The sequence below is a fragment of the Scomber japonicus genome, chromosome 18, assembly GCF_027409825.1.
Source record: "Scomber japonicus isolate fScoJap1 chromosome 18, fScoJap1.pri, whole genome shotgun sequence".
Lineage (NCBI taxonomy): Eukaryota > Metazoa > Chordata > Actinopteri > Scombriformes > Scombridae > Scomber > Scomber japonicus.
In genome coordinates, this window is record NC_070595.1 from 24,360,020 (window position 1) to 24,385,000 (window position 24,981).

At 38.9% G+C, this 24,981-nt stretch overlaps 2 protein-coding genes across 2 annotated transcripts in view; one reads left to right on the forward strand and one right to left on the reverse strand.

Moving 5' to 3' along the window:
- The window catches only part of LOC128378785 (ras-related protein Rab-26-like), a 50,153-nt gene extending 42,041 nt beyond the window's left edge, over positions 1–8,112 (forward strand). Inside the window, exons 6-9 of the mRNA XM_053338377.1 lie at positions 5,726–5,791; positions 6,624–6,680; positions 7,624–7,700; positions 8,007–8,112. Coding sequence (XP_053194352.1) covers positions 5,726–5,791; positions 6,624–6,680; positions 7,624–7,700; positions 8,007–8,106 — 300 coding nt within the window. The 3' untranslated portion in view covers positions 8,107–8,112. The remainder of the gene's footprint in view (positions 1–5,725; positions 5,792–6,623; positions 6,681–7,623; positions 7,701–8,006) is intronic.
- Positions 8,113–9,903: 1,791 nt separating this feature from the next.
- On the reverse strand, positions 9,904–24,113 carry LOC128378440 (arf-GAP with dual PH domain-containing protein 1-like). Its single transcript, XM_053337960.1, has 11 exons — positions 23,868–24,113; positions 20,785–20,915; positions 18,961–19,052; positions 18,052–18,134; positions 13,139–13,251; positions 12,624–12,770; positions 12,118–12,201; positions 11,523–11,585; positions 11,337–11,408; positions 10,996–11,224; positions 9,904–10,902 (listed from the first exon to the last, which is right to left on the reverse strand). The coding sequence occupies exons 1-11, from the start codon at positions 23,956–23,958 to the stop codon at positions 10,874–10,876; spliced, it is 1,134 nt and encodes a 377-aa protein (XP_053193935.1). The 5' UTR covers positions 23,959–24,113; the 3' UTR covers positions 9,904–10,873.
- Positions 24,114–24,981: the final 868 nt, after the last annotated feature.

A 24,981-nucleotide genomic window follows, 5' to 3' on the forward strand; every position in this document is an offset into this window, starting at 1 on the left:
CCTGTTATACATATTTAATGGTGGCCTGCCAGCCAATCCTGAACAAGTATATAGTATATAATTCCCTAGATACAGTGGGGAGAACGTATTTGATACACTGCCGATTTTACAGGTTTTCCCACTTACTGTACAAAGCATGTAGAAGCCTGTCATTTTTACCATAGGTACTCTTCCCCACTGTATATCTCCACTCTATCGGCTGACCTGGTGAGGTTAGTGTCATAGAACACAGCCCTGCTTTCTCTTCTCAGTGACAACAAAAGGAAAACATAAACAAGGCAACATCAGAAGTACCCTCACATACCTCTGTCAGTGACAACTTGTCTCGCCAGTGTCACGTTCCAGCCGCAAGCAGCTGTCTGCCTGGCTTTTATCTTCCTTTCTCTGATACAGATCCTTTGGTCTTTGTCTTTTCTTTCACTGTCACCGTCTGTCTCTCAATCTTGCTGCCTCATGGCGCCCTCTCTGTCACATCTCTCCCTCCATCTTTGACTGTGTCACATCAGTCCCTGTGCCATTGTTATCATGTCGTACTTTTACACTGACTGCGAACAGAGAAATCAGAGGTGCTGCTCATGAAATAGTAATCAATGAAGCTGAAAAGTTTGTTGTTGTTTTTGGATCTTGAAAACAACATTAAAGTTTCACCTACATCTGATTTGCCACACTGTTTGGAGACTGTAATGCTATGCCATTGAGCGGAGAAATGTATTACTTCCTCTGACACCATGCCACATTGTCATTGACATTTGGCTCCCTGAGCATTTGGCCAGAGAGCCTGGTATTAGTCTTGAATAAAAGATGAACCCAGCCCAGTTCCTTTAGCCATGGCCACTGAAGATATTAGACTTATTTGAAGCCAGGTATTCATCAGCTTGCAAGGCTGCAGTTCTAAAGCGACAAATAAAACTGCAGGTTTATTTTATTCGTTCACTGTGTTCACTGGAAGTGTTGGTCTGCTACCATGTCCGCTTTTACACTGTTGTAGACATCTTTAGCAACTGGTCTCCATACTAATAGTCGAGTTGCACATATTGATTGACAAATGAATTGATGACGATTATATTAATTAAATTCACACTTTTTGTTAGCTACGAATTTAACTTAGTGTTGCACTTACACACTGTGACCACTGGAGGGCAGTAAATGTTCTGTCAGCTTGCTCCAGCTTTCAAAATTAGATGCAGTAGCTCCACACAAGAGAAGAAATGTTGGGCTGAAATTATGTCTCTTTGTTTCATTATTATTTAATACTAGTCATATTTATATTATTGTTGTTATTGTTATTATTGTTGTCCTTCTCTGTGTCTCTCTCCCCCTCCTCTTTCAATTCAACTGGTTAAAGCAAATGGGCGCCCACCTTGAACCTGATTCTGCTTGAGGTTTCTTCTCATTAAAAGGGAATTTTCCCTGGCCGCAGTCACCAAGTGCTTGCTCATTGGGAATGTTGGGTCTATGTAAATGACCTGCACTATGTGAAAAGTGCACTAAGATAACCTCTGTTTTTATTTGGCGCTGTATAAGTAAAAAATTGATTTGACTTTCAGAACAATTGATCCAGGAAGTGTTTAGCCTACCTTAGCTCAAACACTGGAGGCAGGGGAGACTGCCAACCTGCAACGAAAAAAAACTGCTCTTGGATATGTTTTGTATTATAAGATAGCAGCTAGCCAAGTTTCAGCTGCCAAGATTTTGAGAAAGACTGCGTCAAACTCAAACTATGCAAATACTCTCTACAGGTGCAATACAAACTGATATACATAATTGAGTGAATCTGAAGGAAAGGCTACAAGAGCAACTGTGAACTATGTGACAAATATGAGAGATATAAATTAGGGTAGACAATGTTTAAAATGAAGCATTAGAGAGCTTCATGTTTCCAGAGCTTCAAACAATGAGTCAGTTTCCTTGTTTGCAAATGGATGCAGTACCAACAGCCGGATGTCACTGTTTGTTCAGGGACCCTTTGTTGGCTATTAATCACACTGCCCTTATTTATATTTTGCATCTGTTTACACATCAAATATCACTTCCAAAAAGTCTCTCTAGAACAAGTAGATCATGTATGCTTTTCCTCCAAAACAAACTAGAAACAATATGTGCTCTGTGCAAAGCTTGCTTTCCCACTCTTTTGCATGGACTTTAATTTCCAGTATGGTTTGTCATAAGCTACAGCACTGCTCAAAGCTCCCCTCTCTGTCTGTAACAGAAGTAAATCCTCAGCAAGTTCAAATGCACTAACTTTAACATATTTTCTTTAAATAACATCAGACATTGCACTCATCAACCTTCTTCCACCATAAAAAGATAATGGGAGGCTTTAATTCTCCAGGCTGGAGGTGACAAGCAGCATCATCTGGAATCAATGACCCATCAGGGGGGCATGCACTATAAACAGCTGAATGATCTAATTACAAGCTATGGTTCATCACCAGTAATCGCACCATATGAAGAGAGTCACTTACAGGCAAGCTGTCAATTCAGGGAGAGTGTTTTATACTGCGGAGGTTTGAACAGACTGTGTGTGAGAATGAAAGGTTGCAAAGTTTGAAGATAAAGGAACAATAGCCTATCCTATTAAAAAGCTATTTTGGACATACAAATTCACACAATCAGCTAGTAAGAACATTGAGTGTTTGGAAATGAAGAAGTCACTATCCAGCAATGACCCTGATTAGTGCAATATTATACAACCATAATACAAACTGCAGCATAACTCTCAAAGAGTGCTTATCAAAACATCGTGTTTTAGGGCTGACTGTGGGGGAATTTTGTTAGATGGAGAGCTAGTATGATTGACATGAAGCAACAATGACGAGTCACCCATCATGAAAAGCAACATTTGAATAACGGGCTCCTTGACAAAAGGTTACATTATGCATGAAGCAGCCAATTAGCCACATGCAAAATGCTCCTCAGTAACTTTTCGCCCCCTCAGCACTATGTTGAAGAGCAATGGTGGAGGTTGCCCTTGATAATTCTAATGCAAATTTCAAGCAACACAACCCAATCTTTTCCAGCTTTATCAGAATAGCAGAGGTCTCCGTCAGACCTTTTTCGAACGTCTCTAAAGGTTTCTCTGAATCAGTTATCTGCTTCTAACAGGTGGAGCTCAGTGCCTGATTAAAGAAACCTCAGAGCCCTGTCTGGTTTCTCAATTCACCAAGCCTCTCTGACCTCTTTAACACCAAAGCACATCAAAATACAAATGGGATTCAGAATTGATTCAAAGCCAACACGATAAATGAAAAGACTGGTTAGAGGTTAAAATGCATATTTACAAATGAACAGTGTCCAGCATGCAATCAATCATTGTTTTGTTGAACGTTGTATAAAATAAAGAAAAGCAGATTTCATTTCAGCAAAGTTGCAGACATTTTAGTAAAGCTTGGATTTCTAAAACTCAGTTTAATCATTCGCTCAAAACAATGAAGTGTTTGTTCAAACATTTCCTACTTTTGTCTGATGTTGAATTGCTTTACTTCTCTCCCTCAAATCCTGCTTATATAAACTAACAATTGAATGGAAGGCAACATGTAGAGAAGTATTAAAAGTAGCCTCGTCCCTCTTGAGCAATAAGCCTTCTAACGTTCTTCATGAAAGTGAGTGACTTACTGCTCCAGTTCAGTTTGCAGTTGGGTTGATGGGATCCTGATCTTTTATTTATATACACCTGTGTGTGTGTGTGTGTGTGTGTGTGTGTGTGTGTGTGTGTGTGTGTGTGTGTGTGTGTGTGTGTGTGTGTGTGTGTGTGTGTGTGTGTGTGTGTGTGTGTGTGTGTGTGTGTGTGTGTGTGTGTGTGTGTGTGTGTGTGTGTGTGTGTGTGTGTGTGTGTGAGAGAACAGGGTCGTGTAATGCGAATCAAGTGCTGTAGTGGGCCATTCTGTTGATGTGAGGCTGAGTGAGCAAAGACTCTGAGCTTCAAGGTTTGGATATGGGAGGATTTGACAGCTGCTGAAGCCTGGGAGACGCTGAGTGAACATTTTAAAGATGATGTGGATTAGTTTTAGTTTGTTTTTTTAGATTAGTTTTTACATCTTAATGATTGTATCAGCAAAAGAGGCAATGCATGTTATAGTTCTGAAGTTCTTGTTTTTACATCTTTATTTAATTAAAAATGTAAACAAAACATTCATCATAAATGTAAAGTTTTAATTTCCTGTTAGCCCCCGGATAATTTTTTGATTAACCGTCTGGCCTTTGGGTCCCTAAAGCCAAAAACATTGCATAAAATTGCTTGTTCTGTCTATTTCCAGTAATTTAATTATATCAAGCTGATTATCTTTGGATTTTATTTGATAGAAGAAAACCTGCAAATATTGAAATCTAAGAATGTGGAATGGATGATTTGGGCATTTTTTCGTCCTTTGTTCGGGCTCATTATTTTTTTTATTGATCAACAATCTGATTAATCAACTAATCATTTCTGCCCTAAAAGTACTTTTAAATTAAGTTTGAACAAAAGCTAGCAGCCTGCAAAGCTATACTCAGGCACTGCAGTGTTTGGAGCTACATGCTACCACCAGTTACATCTTCACAATGGAGATATGAACACACTGATGTTTAGCAGCTATGTTGAAGTGTCACGCTGTTGCTGTTGTTTGTTGCATGTTAACCCTCAGTGTTTTAGCATGCTACATTTGCCAATTAGTACTAAACCTTGCCATAAACTAAATTTTATGGCAATTAATCCAATAGTTTTTTAGATATTTCAATCTGGACCAAAGTGGTGGGCTGCCATGCTCCTAGTGTGGCTGAAAATATCCATCTTATTTCAGTATTTATCAAAATAATTTAGAACCATGTTATTATATCAAGAAACGTTCATATGGACACACACCTACTGTATACAATAGACTATAATTGACTCGTGCATATAGTCTTCTACATGCACAGGCAGCACACTTAACACACACCTCCTATCTCATCTCTTGTTATTTAACATGACCTTTAGCTGGAGGTTACCCCTGTGAAATCCTTTTATACCAGAATTAATTACTACAGAGCTGCCAAAGGGGAAACAGCTCTGAAGCATGCCTGCAAAAGAAAAGGGGGATTGATCACCAGCCAATCAGAAATCCAATGTGGAGTAAGTCACTGTGGATACAAGTAAGCATTGTGCTGAGATGAGGGATATTATTTCAGCAGGAGGGCTTTGCAGGTGTCTGTCGGTGCTGATTAAATGCTCATTAACAGTGAAAAGGTGGTTCAGGTGCTGTCAGAGCTTGTACTGTCAGAAGTGCTATTTGTTCCCTTGGAAAGCTATATCTCCCCCCCCCCTGTGTATGGACTATACTTAAGATGGATCAGACAGTCTTGTGTAAACTGAGGATGATGATGAGTGTGTGTTACAGTGCCTCTTTTTCTCACAGTGTTTCTCATTCTTACATGCTATCTCTTGCTTTTATCCCTTTTATCTCTTTGTCCTTGCCTCTGCTAATCTGTCTGCACATTTTTCTCCCTTCATCTTCTAAATGCCCTAGTCACTCTCACTTTCCTCCTCCTCTTTATTCACCTTGTTAGATTTAATCCTCGGGCTTGTTCTTGTGAAGTCCCGGACAAGGTTTTCTTTTCCTGAAGCCCTTATTATGTGTACTACACGTTTCTTCTTTCTTGTCTCTCATCTCTGGTTGTTTTACTTTTTCACACTCATAATTGCCTTCTGCTAACAGATCCTGTCTTCTGTCTGTCTCTCTCTTGTCTCTTTGTCCTGTTTTGTTACCAGGCATGGCTGACTGAGATCCATGAGTACGCCCAACAGGATGTGGTGCTCATGCTGCTTGGAAACAAGGCAAGGCATTATGGGAAATATTTCTGATTGTAGGTGGAGGTAGAATGGAAGCAATAAATCCTGCAGATACTTAATATGCACAGTGTGGCTAGATGTCAAACTTAAATGCTTATAGGTCCAGACTTTAGCTCTCTCGAGTATCATGTAACGAATGTTTACACTAAATACTTGGTCAGATTCTTAGTTTTGTTAACTTATTTTTTGATTAGATAAGACGTAAATAATATTTTTTTAAAGTTCTTGTGGTGTATTTGAGACGTATGGCTTCTTTTGTTTAATCAAAAGAATGTATAATAGAAAATCATTAGAAACTCATGCATACCCAGTTTTAATGCACACCTGCACAGTATCAAGTACTGCATATACTGTATATATAAACACTTAATGTATTTAAAATGTGACCAAAGCAACATGACACACAAGTACATCATTGGTAAACTGTATTGGCTTTAATAAGTTTAATAGTATTTCCAAAAGTACAATTAGTTTTGTTCATTTCAATTACACATACATCTGATAATAGCTGTCAAGTTGCTTAATAGCAAATACATTTTTTCTGTGACTGCCATTCCCATCCCTCCCTCTCAGCGGAGAACAGATGTCTCTGCCTCAGAGCTCCGTCTACTTTCACTCCATATCAGCCCTTAATTAGCATCCTAACAACCAATTATGACTCATTAACTGCCATCAGATTTAAACACCACCAAAGGCTTGTATGTAAACTGTGGACAAACAGCAAACAGATCTCCACAGTTGGTGGGTGTATGTTGTGGTTTTAGTCAGTGCATGATGTTGGCATGTTGTGACCTTATTATTCTCCCTGTCTCACCAGGCTGATGCCAGTCATGAGAGGGTGGTGAAGAGAGAGGATGGCGAGAGGCTTGCTAAGGTAAAGAAATCTGAATAATAATAAGAAGAAGAATTTTTAGTGCAATGATTCCTGTGCTGCAAAGTTAACTGGGTTAGAATAAGAAGCAGCACCAGAAAGGCAGCTCATCTTGTAGGTGTCTATATACAGTATTTAAATAATTTATTCTCTCCTTCATTTAGTAAAGGATTTGTATGACTGATTGAATTTCTATGGCGAACGAGAACACTATGAATATTACAACAAGGCGGGATTGTCCAGAGATCAGCTCTAATTTTTGCTTTTTATCTTTTCACACAAAAAGACTGATCAGACAAAGAAGGGGAAGACGATATATAGACGTTGATAATAAACAGTGGAAAATGAACTTTTACTGTATATATTCCTGCTTTGTTGGACATAATCTATAAAGTTTGATGAGCTTCTGCAAAACATTCATTCAGTATGTCAGTTACAATCACTTTCTTATTGCTGGGTTCTCTGTGATAGCCTTCAGTTTTGGGTAGATAACCACTAAGTACTGGAACAGGAGCAAACATTTCTTTTTATCAATGTCTTCAACTGTTGCTTCACAGCACGGCACAACAAATAACATACAGCCAGGTGATTCTCTCCAGACGTGGGAGCAATAAAGTGCCACTAAATAGACCTAACTTAAGGCTCAGCCTGGGAGGATGAAAAAAAGCACACAGTTATTATCACTGTGGGCTGAGACAAATTCCCCCTATAAAAGAAAGGCTGGAAAACAAATCTATCACAAGTGAGCCTGAGTTGGATTGATCTTAAGTAAACAAGCACAAGATCTGCAAAACCTAACCCTAACCCTTTTTTCTTAATTCAGCAGTATAATCCAGTTAAAAGGTGTTAAATTATTATAAATATGTAGCCTATGTGTCCTCTGGAGATGACAGGTTGAAGCCCAAAAGATAGATCTCCATTAACTGCTATTACTTTGACTGTGCAGGAGTTTGGAGTTCCCTTTATGGAGACGAGTGCCAGGTCAGGTCTCAATGTAGAGCTGGCTTTCACTGCTGTGGCCAAGTGAGTACACCTACCTCAAGTGTTAATGATTGATCTAATTAAGAGAATGTATTACTTAAGAAGATAGATGCTTTTCCCAGAGCTTTCAACTGCATTTCAGGTTGAGACCTCTTAGAAAAAGCCACTAAGCAGACTTTGAGTTCAAAATTGCACTATATGAAATGTTGTCCTTAAGTTACAGTTTCCTCATTCAATTTTTGGACCAACATATTGCATAAATCAGCAACAGGTGGAGTTTATGGTAAGACATCAGGAATCTGAAGAATGTTTCATTTATTCTCTTTTTATGCTGTTTCTTCATCTCAGGGAGTTGAAACGCCGGTCTATGAAGGATCCCAGTGAGAACTTTAAACTACAGGAGTACGTAAACAAGGAGATGAAGGGCACTGGCTGCTGCAGGTCTTAAAGCCTGCCTGTCACTCTCTGGGCGTGCATTATTGTGTGTGTGCGTGTGTGTGTGTGTGTGTGTGTGCGTGTGCGTGCGTGTGTGCGTGTGTGGACATAGAAACCAAATTGTATCATTCATCATTCATCTTTGTACATGACATGTTTGTATCTGTCCTAGAGGAGTCAGCTCCAGCGAGGTATAAACCTTTTCGTCCTTCTCTTTATCCATTTTCATACTTCTCTGTCTCAGTACACAAAACACTCCATTTGTTTTACACACTTCAAATCTCACAGCAGTCCTCTATCATGTGTGTCCTACTTTTCCTCACTCACCTCCTTTTGCAGCTGTGAATGTACCCTCAGATTTCAGTAGGTAAAAGAGAAAGTAAAGCACTGCACACATCAGTTATTACCCTGTTAATTGACTCATTCTCATTCCATAAATACAGCTGCATGATTATCTTTTAATCCAAAGCCTACCAAATACCTTTGCATTGTCTTTTGAGGTCATTCATCCCTCACATCCATTAAAAATGTCTGTGAACATTGTCATTTTGTCTGTTCTCTTCTTGGTCAATGTGTAGATGATATTTCCTGTACTTGCTGTATAGTGATGCGTCTTCTGTCCAGTGTTCATGTCAGTAATTCAACAGGCTCCTTGGAGCCAGTTTAGCTCTCACCAGCATAAACTCAATCTAAGCATGTCCATGATTCAGCTGTGGATATTTGGGAATATGTATTTCTTCTTTTACGTAAAAGTCGATGGGTGTTGCTATTTTGTATGTAAATGATGAAGAACAGGACGGCATCATTATCCATATAAATAATTGTTTTAATAGATTTGAATTCATGCTAGATGCACAAATGAGGTATACAGTATTTAAAACAAACCTTCAGAAACATGACAGTGCATGGGTCACAGAGCCTAAAATATTTTACTGACATTAATAGAGGGGCTTCAACAATGAAGAATCAACGTTGTGTCTCAGAGAGTTCAAATGACACCTCTCTTCTTGATAAAGTATTAACGTTTGAAATGATGTGACAGACAGTCAAGCATACTGTATGTAATCTGTATACATTGGGGTTTTGACAGACATGGTCTAAATACTTCACACTTTTTTCTGCATGTACAAAAAGGTTGGGATAGGGACCTATAGCACTTTAGATGGCAAATCAGAGTGGGTGGGTTTTGGGGTGGGTTTTGGGGGAATAAAGGCTTACAGTATGTTGACAATGTTACTTTAAGTATTGTATAGCAACAATAATGTTTATTGTTCAGTTTTTATTTGCGTTTATTTCTGTTTCCAATGCAAACATTAGGCTGCTTTTTTTGTTCTGCTTATATTTTCCATACATGAATATATAAATGGGGTATTTAGTGCCATTTTTTCTTAAAATGTCTTTACATTTCTGACTGGTTTGTTTCTTATAATCTATTAACAGTATTTAACCTATTCTTCATAAACTAAGCATCTTTTTATATGACTGTTGCTTTGGTAGATTTTAGTTGATTATAGAAACCATAGAAACTGAATATCTCTCTGTACAGTATTTACTGTACATGTTTTTCAAATCTTGGTCAGAGTGATGTATTGAGGGGTTATTTGTTTTTTCTCTCTCCTTTTGGTTTTACTACTTTTCAATGTGCAACTTCTTTCTTGTAACTGAAAGTTAACAACAATAAAAGAGACGGTAAAGTGTTTTTTACTCTTTTTAATGGCCAACTGTAGCACCTTTCAGATACACTTCCAAAAATCTTCTTGCTTGACTCCATGTAAGTTCAGAGCATGATCCAATGTTTTGTTCAGCGACACTTTGGCGGCGGGCATCCACGCTCACATGGTTTGTATGAACACGATCAATAATGCACAATAACATGGTTTGCTTCAACACTTAAATAATTTACTGCACACACCTTCAGTCAGTGGTTTAAGTGCTTCTGGAGGTGAGAGTAAGTTTAAAACCTTTCCTTTGTCTCCCTCTAGAGGACAACTAATCATATGACATGAGAGCAAACAATTTTATCACAATTTTACAAAACGAGACAAAGAAATGCAAGGAAAGTGATAATGATCACAAAAAGTGCTTTACATTCAGCTGCTTGAAAATACACAGAAAAGCAAAATATAACTTATTGTGCTTGCAGTGCTTGACATTAAAAGCTGCAAATAGCAAATGAGACAGTAAAAAATACATTATGAATTAGACATGGTGCATGGACATAAATGTGAGTATGTATGTGAGTATCCGCATGTCACATGTATAAATACTTCCTACCAAGATATTATAGTCCTGTGTCAGATAATGTTTGCGTTAGTCTGCTATAACTGCCCAGAAGGCTGGTGTTTATACTTGGTTGACATCTGCAAGGTAAATTCAGTCACATGTTGACTTATATTACTGAGAACAGAGAAGATCAAAAATCTCTGAGCCACAGTTCTGACTCCCACACATAGATGTAACTTCTGCACATTCAGGTCAGGATAACTGACCTCGTTCAAGTATGTATGTCACATCACATGACAGATGAGTGAGTTAGACTAACGTTCATGAGCTCCACAACATAAATATAGGAGTTATTGTGACTCCCTTGACTTGAATCTGGCACAAGATTTGGGTGAGGTTGAGCAGGACGACAGGGCAGCTTAAAATGAACTGTGTGAATGGTCACCCTTTAGTTTTTATAGCGGCTTCCATTATAAGTAAAATGCATCTTAGGTCCATCATGTCTTCCTCCAGCTCCACTTCCTACCCCTCAGTAGTTATTCAAACACTAAGACAAGTCACGGTTTGTGCTTAAAATAGGCCTCCACTGCAGACAGAAGGGAAAAACACAATATCAGACTCAGCAATTGAGAAAGAATGAAGCTCACAATGACTCAACATAATCGGCTGTGCAACTTACCTGCATACTCCTGAGGCAGCATCGGTCGGTTGATAACAGTCCAAAATGCAGCAATCCAGTCTTTCTGGTCCTCTTCAGTCTCACACGTAAAAAGGAACTTCCTGTCTGGGGTTACTATGGTGATTCCAAACTGCCAATGGAAGCCTTGAATGTTGGGAGGGAGGCCAGCAAGCGCAGTGTAGCTGTTTTCCTTACTACCGATGAATACCTCACCTCGTGCATAAGCGTCCTGAAACCAGATAGCGAAACACTTTTAACCGTGTAGTTGTTGTTTAACAGCAGCATCTGTTGGTCACACTGTACATCTACAGAAATGTCTCCAGGACGTGCAGCTTTAGTACCAATGGATCTTTGAAGTACATGAGCCTCCTGTCATCCATTGTGAACCACCTCTTCTTGAAGCCCTCAGTGTGCTGTGGGACAGGAACAAAAGGAAATAATAAATATGTTTGTTTTCATGTTATGCACTTTATCACTTTATATAGTGGAAAATTGTTGCCAAAAAACAGACAAACAAAAAACATCACCTTTGGACCAGTTTTCTCCATATAACCCTCCTTTATGTAGTTTCTGGTTAGCTTTGGCAACAACTAGCCAAGGAAAGAGCAAAGACGTATTAATTGCTGATCAACTGTGTATGTTTTGTGTGTGTGTGTGTGTGTGTGTGCGTGTGCGTGTGTGTGTGTGTGAGAGAGAGAGAGAGAGAGTCCTTAGCAAGAAAAGTCCCCCAACACATCCTAACCTCCTTACCTAACCATCCTAACCCCCCCCCCCCCCGCCCCCAACAGTTCAAATTATATTTTCTTTTATTGCCTATAATGAGGGTCTAAATACTGCTTCAAGTCCTTCATCATACTGCAGGATTAGAAATTCTGGTGGAGAAAAAGGTTTTTTTTTATTTAGTTTTTTTTAATTTGTTGGCTATGTGCTGAAAATTAATCAAATGTAAATACCTAGCATCTACAGATAGACAATGAAATAACCGTCGTGTATATTTTTATACTGCTTAATATAATTTCCCCTCACACATTTCCAGAAAGAAATATCAACTTCATGGTCTCAGTGCCCTGAGGTAACAACTGAGGCCCTTAGCTGTTTGTCTGTATGCATGTGTGTACTCACATCAGACGTGAGAGCTCCAGGAAAAGCCACCTGCAGGTAGTGAAACCTGGCTGCCCTGATGGCGTTGAACCAGTCCACCATTTCCTTTTTGACAGGACATCAGGAAGTTCAGTGACCCATGCTGCATTACCTCCTAACAGACATCATCAACCCTGATATTCCACAGTTACCCCCCACTCTACACACACTGGTATCACTATGAGAGAAACTCAATGCCATTTGCACTAGAAATCCATTTGAACAGACAAATAATATAACAATATTATTTCAGATTAGGAAGACGATCTAGCCATTGATTACTGCTGAAGCCATTGTTTCTTTCTCCTATTATCTCCAAAGATAATTCATATAAAGGATTATTCAAATAGACATAATTACACACAAGCTTGTAGTTACAAATCATATCCACCAGATGGCCACATTTGCTTTTTATTTCCTGCTCAGTAGACACATGCCTGCACATTATATCCCACCAAAACACCAACCCAACAGGTATTGTACCTTACCTTCCCATCCTCATGGTAAACAAAGATATTCCTAGTACTGTTGTCCTTTAAATACGTTATCTGTAGGGCATGAGCAGTGCCAATCTTTTCTGGCTGGAAAGTGGCATTCACTGTATTGATCTTCATTATCGCTTTGGGCTCTCTGGCCTGCAGAAAAGAAATACAATTTTCAAAAGACAGTAAGTCAATGTAGAGTCTTGACTCGCCTTATTTTATTTTTGAAATGCTCTAAAATGTATATGAAATACAAAAAGGATGCAGAGGTTTACCACAGATTAATAATAGAGAACCTACAACATGTTTTTTATATCTGTACACATGATTCAGCTCTTTTTCTTTTTTATCATTGCAGTTTTTGGAATTCAGGATACCATAATGTCTTGAATAAATGCTGCATCCTCTACTTATAAAGCTATTGATGATCAACATTTGCACATTTTAATTTTTTTTTTTTTTTTAATTAAAAGTTTTAAACTGAGATAAGCAACTCAAATTCTGAGAGAGAAAGCACTCACATCATGCTTGTTGAAGTACTTCAGAACACCCTCCCGTTCAGACAGGATAAATTTTCGGCTGAGGTACTGTCCGTTGTCTCTGCCTCGTTTCCATAGAAACCCCTCTCTGTAGCCTGCCAGGGAGGGAGCCACAAGGGTCCCATTACATCAACACAGAGCGGGAACACAAAGAGAGAAAACAGAGTCATAAAACTAAAATGTTGGAATGCCTTGTGGAGCTGAGCTGCACACAAGCACACTTGATCAATTTCTAGATGTAAAAATATTGATTTGCGCAGCTTAAAAACGCATAAGTGATATCATCGTGCCAGTAATCAAGTAGAAAACTCCTTATACATGATCACCCCATGATATTTTACTGGAAAACTGATACTAATGATATACGTTGTTGCTTACAGATTGGTTATGATAATTACATTTTCCCTATATGCCAATTCTTCCAGTATATAGTGAATGCACTAAAACAGTAACATTACTTTATGCAACAGTGGTCACCAAAACCTTTTAAGACATTTAAAGTTTCACATCAGAGTACAGTCAGTCAAAGCAACTGGAGGCTACTGAGAGCTTCAATATTTCAGAGATGTAATACTGGTATATTTGACCATATGTGTGAATATATGGTGCACATGTGTCTCTCTGCTGAGCATGTGTGCACATTTTTAGCTAATGTGGTCAGTACTGGTGGGGGACAGCACCCATTGCTTTTACCACATATAAATAATTGAGATTCAACTGACTGCTTGCTCTACAAGAACGAACCTCACTAAAAAAAGTAATTTTCCCTCTCTTCCTCTTTCTCACACACAGTGATCAACCAATTCTAATTGTATTTTTCTGACAATCTAATTAGTGCCAGTGAATGAATCTGTTTACATGCATTTTATATGTACTTCTTTTATTCACTTGCGTTACTCTCCCTCTCTCTCTCTCTCTCTCTCTCTCTCTCTCTCTCTCTCTCCCTCTCTCTCTCTCTCTCTCTCTCTCTATCTCTCTCTCTTACATACACACACACACACACGCACGCACACACACACACACACAAAATAGGATCTTGTTGGCTCTCTTCCTGGGCCTGTTCCTGACACTGGCCTCTCTGCCCATATTCAGCATGCGCCAACAGAAACAGCACTGCAGGAAGAAATGCATTGTCATTATCTTAAACACACCCAGCCAACAAATGCGCACACACACACACACATGCAAACTGACACTCTTGTAAGGACCGGCAATAAAACAAACACATTTTGACTTCTTCTCAAGAAATGTTGGCAGCTTCAGCCACCAACCAAATCAGAGCACCTGTTTAAACAGTCACAACCCCTAGAAGTAAGAAATTAACTCTTTTTTTCAGTGCTTTCAGTGTGGCTTTAATCTGAGAGTACACGTTTAAACTAGCTATTCTGCAACTGTATCTCATGTATCTGCAACTGTAGACTATGGACACAATTATTTACATCAATATACATCAATTTCTCAATAAGAATTCAATCACAATAACATTTAAATGTCCTCAAAACTAGTTAAATCAACAGCAGCAACCCCAGTGATGTTGCGGTCATGGCACACACATATAGCCTCACATAATAGCACTTAACTGTACTGACTGTAACTTCTTTTGACTAAAGAACAACAGAAACAACTGACAAACCACTTCCCCTGCAAGGAACTGTAATAAAAAACCCTTGAAATCCATAGAAAGTGACTGAGCTAAATTCCAATGCAATAAAGAACAGAGATCCAAGAGAAAAACTTTAGATCTTTGCCTTTTTGACCAACAATGGAGTTGTCATGGTTTGGGCCACAGGCAATGGTGAACTGCTAGTTGAGCAATGACTCCATCAATTATTCATGAGTCAGAGCGTTTTGTTCCACCCCATAGAGACAGAATGGTCAGCCTGTCCACAACAACACAACACAGCCGAGGACAAGAAGAAGAGAAGTCATTCACTGTAGCAAGGGGTTGTCAAAAATGTGCAAACACTAGAGAGAGCAAAGCAAGTTTGTTGACCGCAGCATCTGTTATTCTTCAGTTCCTCTAACAGTTTGCTGTTTAGTTTGTCCAGCTCAAAAATCTAGGAGCAATTTTATATAGAATATTTGTACACAAAAGAGGCCATTCTTCCTCCGTGGCAGAGACACACAGCCACATGCTCCTAAACCTCTGCACAGCACAACACAAGACACCATTGACAGAGAGGGAGAAAGACAAGAGATACACAGAGAGGAAGAGTTTGACAGTCATGAGACTGTGATAATAGATCTTTATCTTGTCTACCTTAGCGTGAGATATTGCTTTCGGTTTCTGCATGCATATATCACTTATGGAACGATGTTAGTGCAAAGACTCATTCTGCATTCTGCCTTTTAGATACATTCAGTATCCCCTGAGAAAGACTTCATTTTTCCTGAAAAAGATGAGAGCACTTGATTCAAAATCTCCTTTTCTGCAGTATTGCAAATGCTGCTGTTTTAATCTTCTCCAATATAGTCCATTTTTATTTGTCCTTTTGTAAATTTGTTTATTTTTGTGTTCAGATTTGAGCTCTTTAGTGCAAAATGAAGGCATTTCATGATTGCCTAATGTTTCAACTGCAAATACAACAGGTTACTCAATAGTATGCCAAGTGTAGTTAAAAGGGGAACTGTGTTGATTTTAGAGATCACAATCTGTTTCGTCATGCAGACTATTGGGTAGCATGAGAACTTGAAACTTTCGACTCTCGACCAGTCAGCAATGCGCCGTTTACAGGTAGTCCAAAATGCAGCCGCCCACCTGCTGACTGGAAAGAAACGGCGTGATCATATCAGTCCCGTCCTTGCATCTTTGCATTGGCTGCGTGTTCATTTTAGGATCCAGGTCAAGGTTTTATTAATTGTTTTTAAGTGTTTAAATGGTCTGGCACCATCTTATTTATCAGAGCTTGTACAGCCTCGGTACAGACTCTCTACTGACAGAGCCTTCTCAGTGATGGCCCCAAAGCTGTGGAACACCCTACGTTTCCAGGTTAGAGCTGCACAGTCTGTTGAGCACTTTAAGACACTGCTGACAACCCATCTTTTCTCCTTGGCGTTCAGTCCCAGCTAGGCGAGAATCCTTGGCTTTTACTTTTATTCTTTTTAAATTGAGCTCTTACTATTCCTTTATTGTTTTTATTTATTATTATTTTTGTGTATGATTATATTGTATTTAACAATAACTGTACAGAACTTTGGTTCAACTGAGGTTGTTTTTAAATATGCTTTATGAATAAAGCTTGACTTGACTTGACTTGACTTTCGCATGAACTTGGCGCATTGTAGCTTGAGCAATGACTCACTTTACTATCAATTTAAAGAGATAGTCCCACTCATAGCCTCAACAGGATGGGTGTGGGATGACACAGTAAGTCTTTGTATGTGTCACCAAAAAGCATGTTTTCCTTCAGGTTAAATTTATCTGAAGCAGCTAACCATTTCCAGCACAGATATCAGGATATAATCAATAAAACCTTAGAAAGTGCGCTTGGGGACCATCTTTTCTTATTTGCATAACATACAAACTGAACTGACAGCTTCCCTTTACCCATTAGACTGTGACCTCAGCTTCTTCAAACTGTGAAGTTGGACTATACTTTGTTATGAACTGAATTAACCGCTCAGGACTCCTTTACATTTATGCATAAGTACTGCATGTGTCACCTCTCATTCAGCAAAAGAATAATTATTTGAAGCAAGTTTAAAACTGACTTTAAACTAATGGTCGAAACAGACGTGGCTTTTGATAGGGGAGGAAAAAAGGAAAAACAATGTTTGTTTCAGCTAATTTATGGATTAGTTGAATTGTATTCAAAAGTCAGTCTCTTGCTTTCACCATGGATACAGTTCCAAGGTTTTAAAAGGTTTTCCAATATATTAAGAGACCATAATGGCCTAATCTTGGCATCTTGCATACTCATTGTCAGTCAGTCCAGAGGGCAATTCATTATTGATTGAGTCTGGTCAGGTTGGTGCCACTTCCTCTCTTTTAAAGAGAAGAAGAAGCTGCACATGGCAATTAGCCAAGAGACATTTGTCAGACAGCGATAAAGATTGTGTGTAATGTACATTTAGGAAGTGACTCAGAACAGGATAATATCAAAATGATTTCATACGGTCTCAATAGGGAGAGCAAGTTGACGCAAACTGTGGGTGGAAACAGAGGTCAATGTAGAATAAAATTTAAAGTTGAGGGAGAAAACAAAGACAGCCAAGAGTAGTTTTCTTCCCTTGAAGACCAGCTCTTGTTTCTCAAACCCAGGCCGATAAACTGTCCATCTGCCAAACCACCTAACGAGTAGTCTAACAGTTTGACTGGCAGGCTAATTGGGCTGGGCTATGTAAATGAGCAGTGAGTAATGCTGCCTACTGAGCAATGAGCTGCTTATTACTACACTCTTTGACAGTTTCATGCTTTCACTGTCATGCCACACATTGAATCCCAGCAGATAAATACATTTTTTTCCACAAGATTATCATCAGCCAGTTGGTGAAAAAGGAGGAAGAACTAGAGTTTGTATGCCCTGCTTTACTTTAGAACTCATTTTATCTTTTTTTGTAATTTTATATCTTTTGGGCAAAAATCTCAGATGCAGATAAGCAACAAAAGTGCCTCATGTGGTTCTGAAATAAATGAAGATTTGAAGAATTGTGATTAAATTTATGGACTGCTAATGAAACATGCAAAGTGAGGTGTGAGATGATGCCTCTTACTTGGATGTGATCAGCTGTTCCACTCAAAAATGTTGGTAATGCTAACTGGATGATGCTCATTCAGCATTGAATAGGTGGTACTGTGTGAGACATAAATAATGACTTGTTTTCCTGAGTAAACAAGAAGTATAAAGTATTCAGGTGCGTATTTGTAACTGTACATAGACACATTTCATTCTTACCTGCCGAGTAAGGCTCCTGTCTTTCCACACACACAAACTCCTTCCTCTCATACTTGGCTCGGATCCATTGATCCCGCAGAAGCCTGCACAAAAGTTGGTGTTAGACACTCAAGCTGTGAGCTAATTTGCTGGAAACGTTTCATTAACTTACATGAATATTGAGCCTCGGGGCAGCATTTCATGCAAAGTTTCAATAGAGGCAATTAAATGTTACGTGGCTCATCTTCTAAAAAATCATTGTTTAAGGACTGCTATTGATTGAGCAGATACTTGTCAAGTCACCAAGCTCAACCAGCTTTGACTCTTTCAACAAATCAACATCACACACTTAATGTCTTTGTAAAACTTTTCCCTAAGGCCTCAAAGTTCTTCATTCTTAATAGATTTGCCTTTTACTCCATTCCTTTGTACGCTATAGTCTACAGAAAAAACAAGAAAGGTCCATTCTAAAGTTAACTTCACAGCTCAGTGTTTGACAGTATTATTGGTATAGTGTATTGCGGTTTACTCATATCACTGGACGGTTAAGAAGAAACCCTTCTACTGAAATGTTGTTTCCTGTTCATACTGCAGGAACTTGGCATTCTTATCACTGAGGGGTTTCTGTCAGCCTTCCTACGAAAACCACTCCATGTGCCTTTTTCACTGAATGTACCAATCTGTGGAATTTACAGTTAAAAGATGCTACAGGTGATATTTTACACAAAATAAACACAAAAGATATCAGCAAAGGTTTTCTTTGAAAATCAGAACTACCTAAAGCCAGCATAAGGGAAAATATGAGTTTTTAGAGTATCCAACTGTGCCATAGATATGTATTCATCCATCTTATATTTATAAGAGAGCACCTGTTAAGAGGTAGCAGAAACATATGGTCAGACATCAGTGAGGGTGGAGAAGGACACTTACATGCAGTCTTTGTGTGTGGGCTGGTAGTAGAAGGCAGGAACTATCTGTTCATGTTTGGCCTTAGCAGCATTGTTACCCATCGAGTCCATAAACTGCAGAGGGGAGGAAAAGAAGCACCTCATGTTTGTAAGTGATATCTGTGCGTGTATGTGTGCGCTCAGTTGCCTAATGGCTGTGAGTGCATAAATGTGTATTTGGCTCATGAGGTCAGGTTGGCCGCACACACACATGCATTCATACATAATGAGGTGCTTGCAGCTCAGGGTTCTTGTATCTCCATGCCTGAAGGGATGAAGTCTCTTCTTTTTTGCCTCTGTATTATACACAGAGTTCACGGCTCAAATCACATAAAAATACTGTCTTGCACACAAACACACACACATCAAAGCAATGAAAAAAAGAAAGAAAAAAGGGGACACAAAAACAAAAGAGCAAAAACAAAACCACAAACCATTTTTGGTGGACAGCAGTTTGTGAGACTAGACTAGATATATAGAACCAGTTCCCTTCACTTCACTCCTACAGGGAATCATTCTGATTTAAAAGAGAATAATAAAAACAGAGTCCAATGATTCAGCACACACACACACACACACACAAAAATCCACACAAAGATCTTGGTTGTGTCTGCCAGCTGCTGGCTCATGCCTTTCAGGCCACACTGAATTGAGACTGATGACTTGTCTTATTCTTCCAAGCAGGGATGCAGGGGCAGAGCGACAGGATGAGAGTGATGCTCACAGTGGAGCAGGGTGGGTTGGGTGAGGGCGAGGCCAGAGGCTGCAGATGTTATTTCAAGTCATGCTTTGGTCTATAATCAATAGGGGTGTGACAATACACTCAGCTCACGAGATGAGACGAGACACGATATTGGGTTCACGAGATCGAGACGAGATTTCAACACTATTTTTAAGAAAACTTCAATAAGGAAATACATGACTGTTCTTTTATTTGAAATTCACAAAATGGAAATAATGCATGTGCATTTTGAAATGTTTTAACTAATCATCTTGTAATGAATCACTTTAGTTCTACTTTCTAAATATATAATTATCATATGCAGTATGCAGCTCTGTAAAAGGTTTCCCCATATAGATATTTTATAGATGGATCATTTTGGTATTTATGGTTGTTATTTCCATAAATTAGATACAATCACAAACACCAAGAAGTAAATAATAAAGAGTAGAAAAAATTCAAATATATAAATATAAATTAAATAAAGAATCCAATTATCACAAATTATAACATTGCTAATAAAAAACACAGAAATAAAAGTAAGTTGCACAACTCCTGTATCACATAAATACACAAATAAAACGACACATAAATTGTGTTATAATTTGGTAGTGTGACTCATTTTACTTTTTGCATCATTAGGCTTCTACAGCTGTGCTAGATTCCTCCGCTCCTCCGACCTCAGGCTTTCAGTGTAGAGACCTGAGGTTAACCTGCCGCTGCCCCTCTCCTCCCCTTGACTCTTCTTAGCAGGTAGAAGCTGCAACAAGGTTAATGATGCAGACATGACATTATAAAAAGAAGACATGACGTGCAAATGCGCGATAGAAAATCGTCTTTCTTTTTTTCTTTTTTTTTGTTGGTGTGCCCCTAAATTATGGCTTCGCGAGACAACATTCGCTTCGACGAGAAATATCGTCACGTTTTAGTCTCGCGACACGAGATCTCGTCACACCCCTATTAATCAATGCCTGATCTTCTCTTGCAAAACACAGAGCTTTCTACTTTGTTCAAGGTTTTGCATGGATACTTTAAAAATGTCCCCACACATTAGTAAACAACAGCCAGTAAGGAAGGAAGTCTCACCTCCACCTCAGACTTGCTCCAAGGATCCAGCAACATAGATTTCACCTTGCTGACCTGGGCAATGTTTCTATGGAGGGCAGAGCAGCTCTGACACACAAACACTCCCAGGGTGTAGGATGCCCACTCGGGATCTGAAAAACAGATAGAGACACGTGTGTGGCACAAAACCACATCCACTTTGAGCTCAAAATAACTGAAAGCACTAAAACTTCCTTCTAATAAATGTTGTTGACCGTAGGTATAATTGAATCTAGTTGACCATAGCAAACAGCAGGTGACCAAAACAGTGGCCGACAGGTTAATTAAATGCAACTGTATCGCTGGGGGAATGCAGTACTTTTCACATGTGTAGATTTTTACATCATTCCTGTGGTGGGTTAAAATGTCTAATAATCACACAGAATTAACTGGTACCTTCCAGAAATGGTGCCTGAAAAAGAAGCAGAGACACTTAATGATAGAAACCTAATTCTGTCTTTAAAATAAACCTTCCGGTTGCTTTTTCAATTCCGTCAGTCATTTGTGTCTATATCTTTAAAAGGAAGGTAGGTCACCCAGAGTACAGCGAGCTTCTGTCTGTGTCTGTGCCCTAGATTTAAAAACACAGTCTACATCTTTGGCGTGATCATAATACACAATCTCATAGTTAACAATTATTTGGGTGAAATTTATGTCAAACAGGTGATTGGGATCTCAAGGCAGACCATCTGGACTGTATTAAAGTTCGTGTGAGGACAGAACTGAGAGAGGTCACTGGGCACCACTGATAGTTCACCTTGAATGACCCATGCAGGGTAGTGTTACATAGAAACTATTTCTAGAGACACAAAATATGTGAGAAGTTCACACATAATACACTGTTTACACAACAGCAGCCCACATTTGCTGTGCTTTGCAGCAACTGAGCATCACTTGATTATAAAACATGTCCCTCAGTATGAGTGTGTTATATCGTGTTATATCAGTGACAGACATATTATAATATACATAGACATACATGTACAACATATCTGTCACTAATATAATATGATTATTATTATATGGTTAGGACTAGGGTATATTAATGAGATATAAAGATATAAAGACAAACATGTAGATAATACACATACCCCATTTATAAATATTTGTACATCAATTAATATAGATATATATAAGTAAGTTAACAGGTATGTATACTGTATGTATGTACAATATGTTATTTAACTACTATTCAACCACACTTTGCATTCACACTTTTTTGCGTACAACACATTGGTGACCGCTACGTGCCCACGCCCCTTGTACCCCAAGAACACACATCCTGAAAACATTTAACATAGACTGAAAGAGCTCCTTTTTGTAGCATGTCACCCAGTTATGTTCTGTATTCATGACATTTTGAAAGGTCAAGACATCACACAGTTCAAACTGCTCTTTGAAAGGAGGCACATGAGTTGAGAGGGTTCAGCACAGCAAGCATCAATGTTTTCAGCAAAAAGCCAGGAAGTAAATAACATAGTTTATTTTTGTTGTTTTTTTCTTTTTTTCTGACAAGATACTGTAAATGAATCCACTTGAATTAAGACCCACAAACAGACACAGAGCAGGCAGCAGTTGCAGAAAGGGTGTGAAAACACAAACACACGCACACACACGTTTGTCTTTTTATCCTTGTGAGGACACTACTTGACACTACCTTACCCTTAACCATGATAACTAAATGCCTAAACCCAACCCTTATCCTAGACTCAACCTAAACCCAATTGTACCATTAACCATAAAACCAAGTCTTAACCTTCAGATGGCTCTTTGAAGTCCTGAGGACTGGCCAAAATGCACTCACAACAGCTAAAATTGGTTCTCTCTAAGATAGAAAGACACCCTCACACAACCCCCCCCCCCCCCACACACACACACACACACACACACACACACACACACACACACACACACACACAAACAACTGAGAAAGCAAATTGCCATTCTCATAATCATTCCCCTGATCAATGCAAGGTAAGATTACAGCAGCTGTGGTGAAGTGAAGTGAACGAGCAGAGAGAACTGGGACAGAGTCAAGTAGTTTTTATCAGCATGCTGCAGCCCTTCAACCACAGCTAATGATGCCTAAGTGAGCACACAGTGCACAAATAGCACAAACAGCATGACAAACAAATAAACTATACTACTTCCTTGTGCATAATCGCAAAGCTACACAGATGCAACATTGCATCTGTGCATAGGCGACAAGGAGCTGATGTGTAGTTAGCCACTCCCATGTTATACTTGAGATAATCAACTAGTCCAACAGAGAAGTCACTCTCCAAAAAGCTTTAAATCAATATGTAATTCCATCATCAAGATATGAGTGCATCATTCAAGAAATCGGAATGATTATACTTTAAGAGAGCTAAATTTCTTCTTATTGGCATATAATATGAGTATTGTGTATTTATTGATTATGCTTATGATTATGATTATCATTGGATTTACAACAGCAAAATAGTAAGCAAAGCATGACATGCATAATACAGTCAATGCATTCTTACAGATCTTTCTGACTTTCACTCACTATTACAAACCGCACCTTTTTATTCTTGCATGCTCATGTACTTAACTGCACATTTCATAAACCCGCAATGTGTGACCATTAGGGTGTGCGACTACATGTCTATATGCAGAGGGAAGTCGGTCACCAGATTTGGCCCTTCAACCTCCGGAATTAAGAGCATGAATCACTTTTTAACTTTAACGACGTCAGAACTGAAAAGTTGAAATCGAAAACAATGACATGAGTCTGATAGTCTTATTTATTTATTAAGTTATATCCATAACTCCTCACCAAATTCATTGTGCTCCTGTGTCAACTGTTGTGTTGTATATTGTAACCATGCCCAGACTACATCGTGACTGTCTAAGAAAAGAGACTGAACGACCTTGTGGGTTCCTACGAAGAACTAGAAGCTTATAGTATCTCAAGGTAACACTATGAAGGTAAAATAGTCAAAGAAGGTTTAAACAGACTCGGTTAAGTAGGAAAATATCATTATTGGGCAAGTCCAGCATCTGTCACTAATTCCCCTCCACCTTATCACAAAGCAGCCTACCTGCAGCTCCGCAATCGGCACAGTTTCCATTCCCAGGTTTGCTCACAAGCTTTTTCAAACGTTGTCTGTTCTTGTCTGTATCCAAAGCCATACTGCAAATGATTCTGCTCGGCTGCTGAAATGCTCAAACTCTCACGCATCGAAAGTAAGATTGCCGCCGGGGACGCAGTAGACTGAAATGAAAAGGCGCGTCGTTACACACCTAAACAAGTAATGACTGTAGTATAGGGTGGAAGGTAGATGGAGAGCGCGAGCGCGAGCGCGGTCAGCATAGTAGTCGCTGCAAAAAGCCACAGTCTATAGATGCAACAATGCTTGTATTTAAGTAATCTGTCTGTTTGGTGAGACCCCCAGCGGACATGATGGTAGGAAATACTCTCGCGACACTCCCACACTATGAAGACACTCACTTTGACCCGCTCGCACGCACTGTACTTCATATAACACTTGAACTGGGCCTTTTATGTCCGTATGGGGGTTATTTTGAAGATAGAATAACTGCGTGAACATTATCGTTTGTTTACCGCAATGTCTTTATAATAGCGTGCCATAAATACAAGTCATGATTAAGTCCAAATTGCGCCAGCAGCACTGTACCCCACCCATTCTTACAAGCCATGTATATACTCTTAGTATACTCTACACTCTACTGGTGTTATATTCTGTTCTATCATGTACCTGTTATATTCTTTTTTTTTGTGTGTGTGTGTGTCAATTTTACACTTCATGGTTTGCTGTCAGGTGTGTACTTGTAATGCAATTTAATGTCTTTTTTATTTTTTGTTGCTTAAAAAAGTCAAATTAAGGGGTGTTTTCATTTGTGATTTGACCGGTTCTCAAGTTAAGCTGAGTAGAACAATAAGCTTTTTTCACACTTTTTTTGACAGATGGAAAAGTCAATAATTAAATTAATGATCCACCACCCTGAGCTCACTACCAAGTAACAGACAAACTACAAAGGTTGACATATTAATGGGTACAAGACACAACTCTATGTAAAAGATCACAAGTAAAATCTTAGTCTAAATATTTGAAGCATTCTTGTGAATTGTATTGTATCTATACTATGATCCTGATTTTCTGTCCACTGCCTGTAGTGTTTTTCACTTGATAG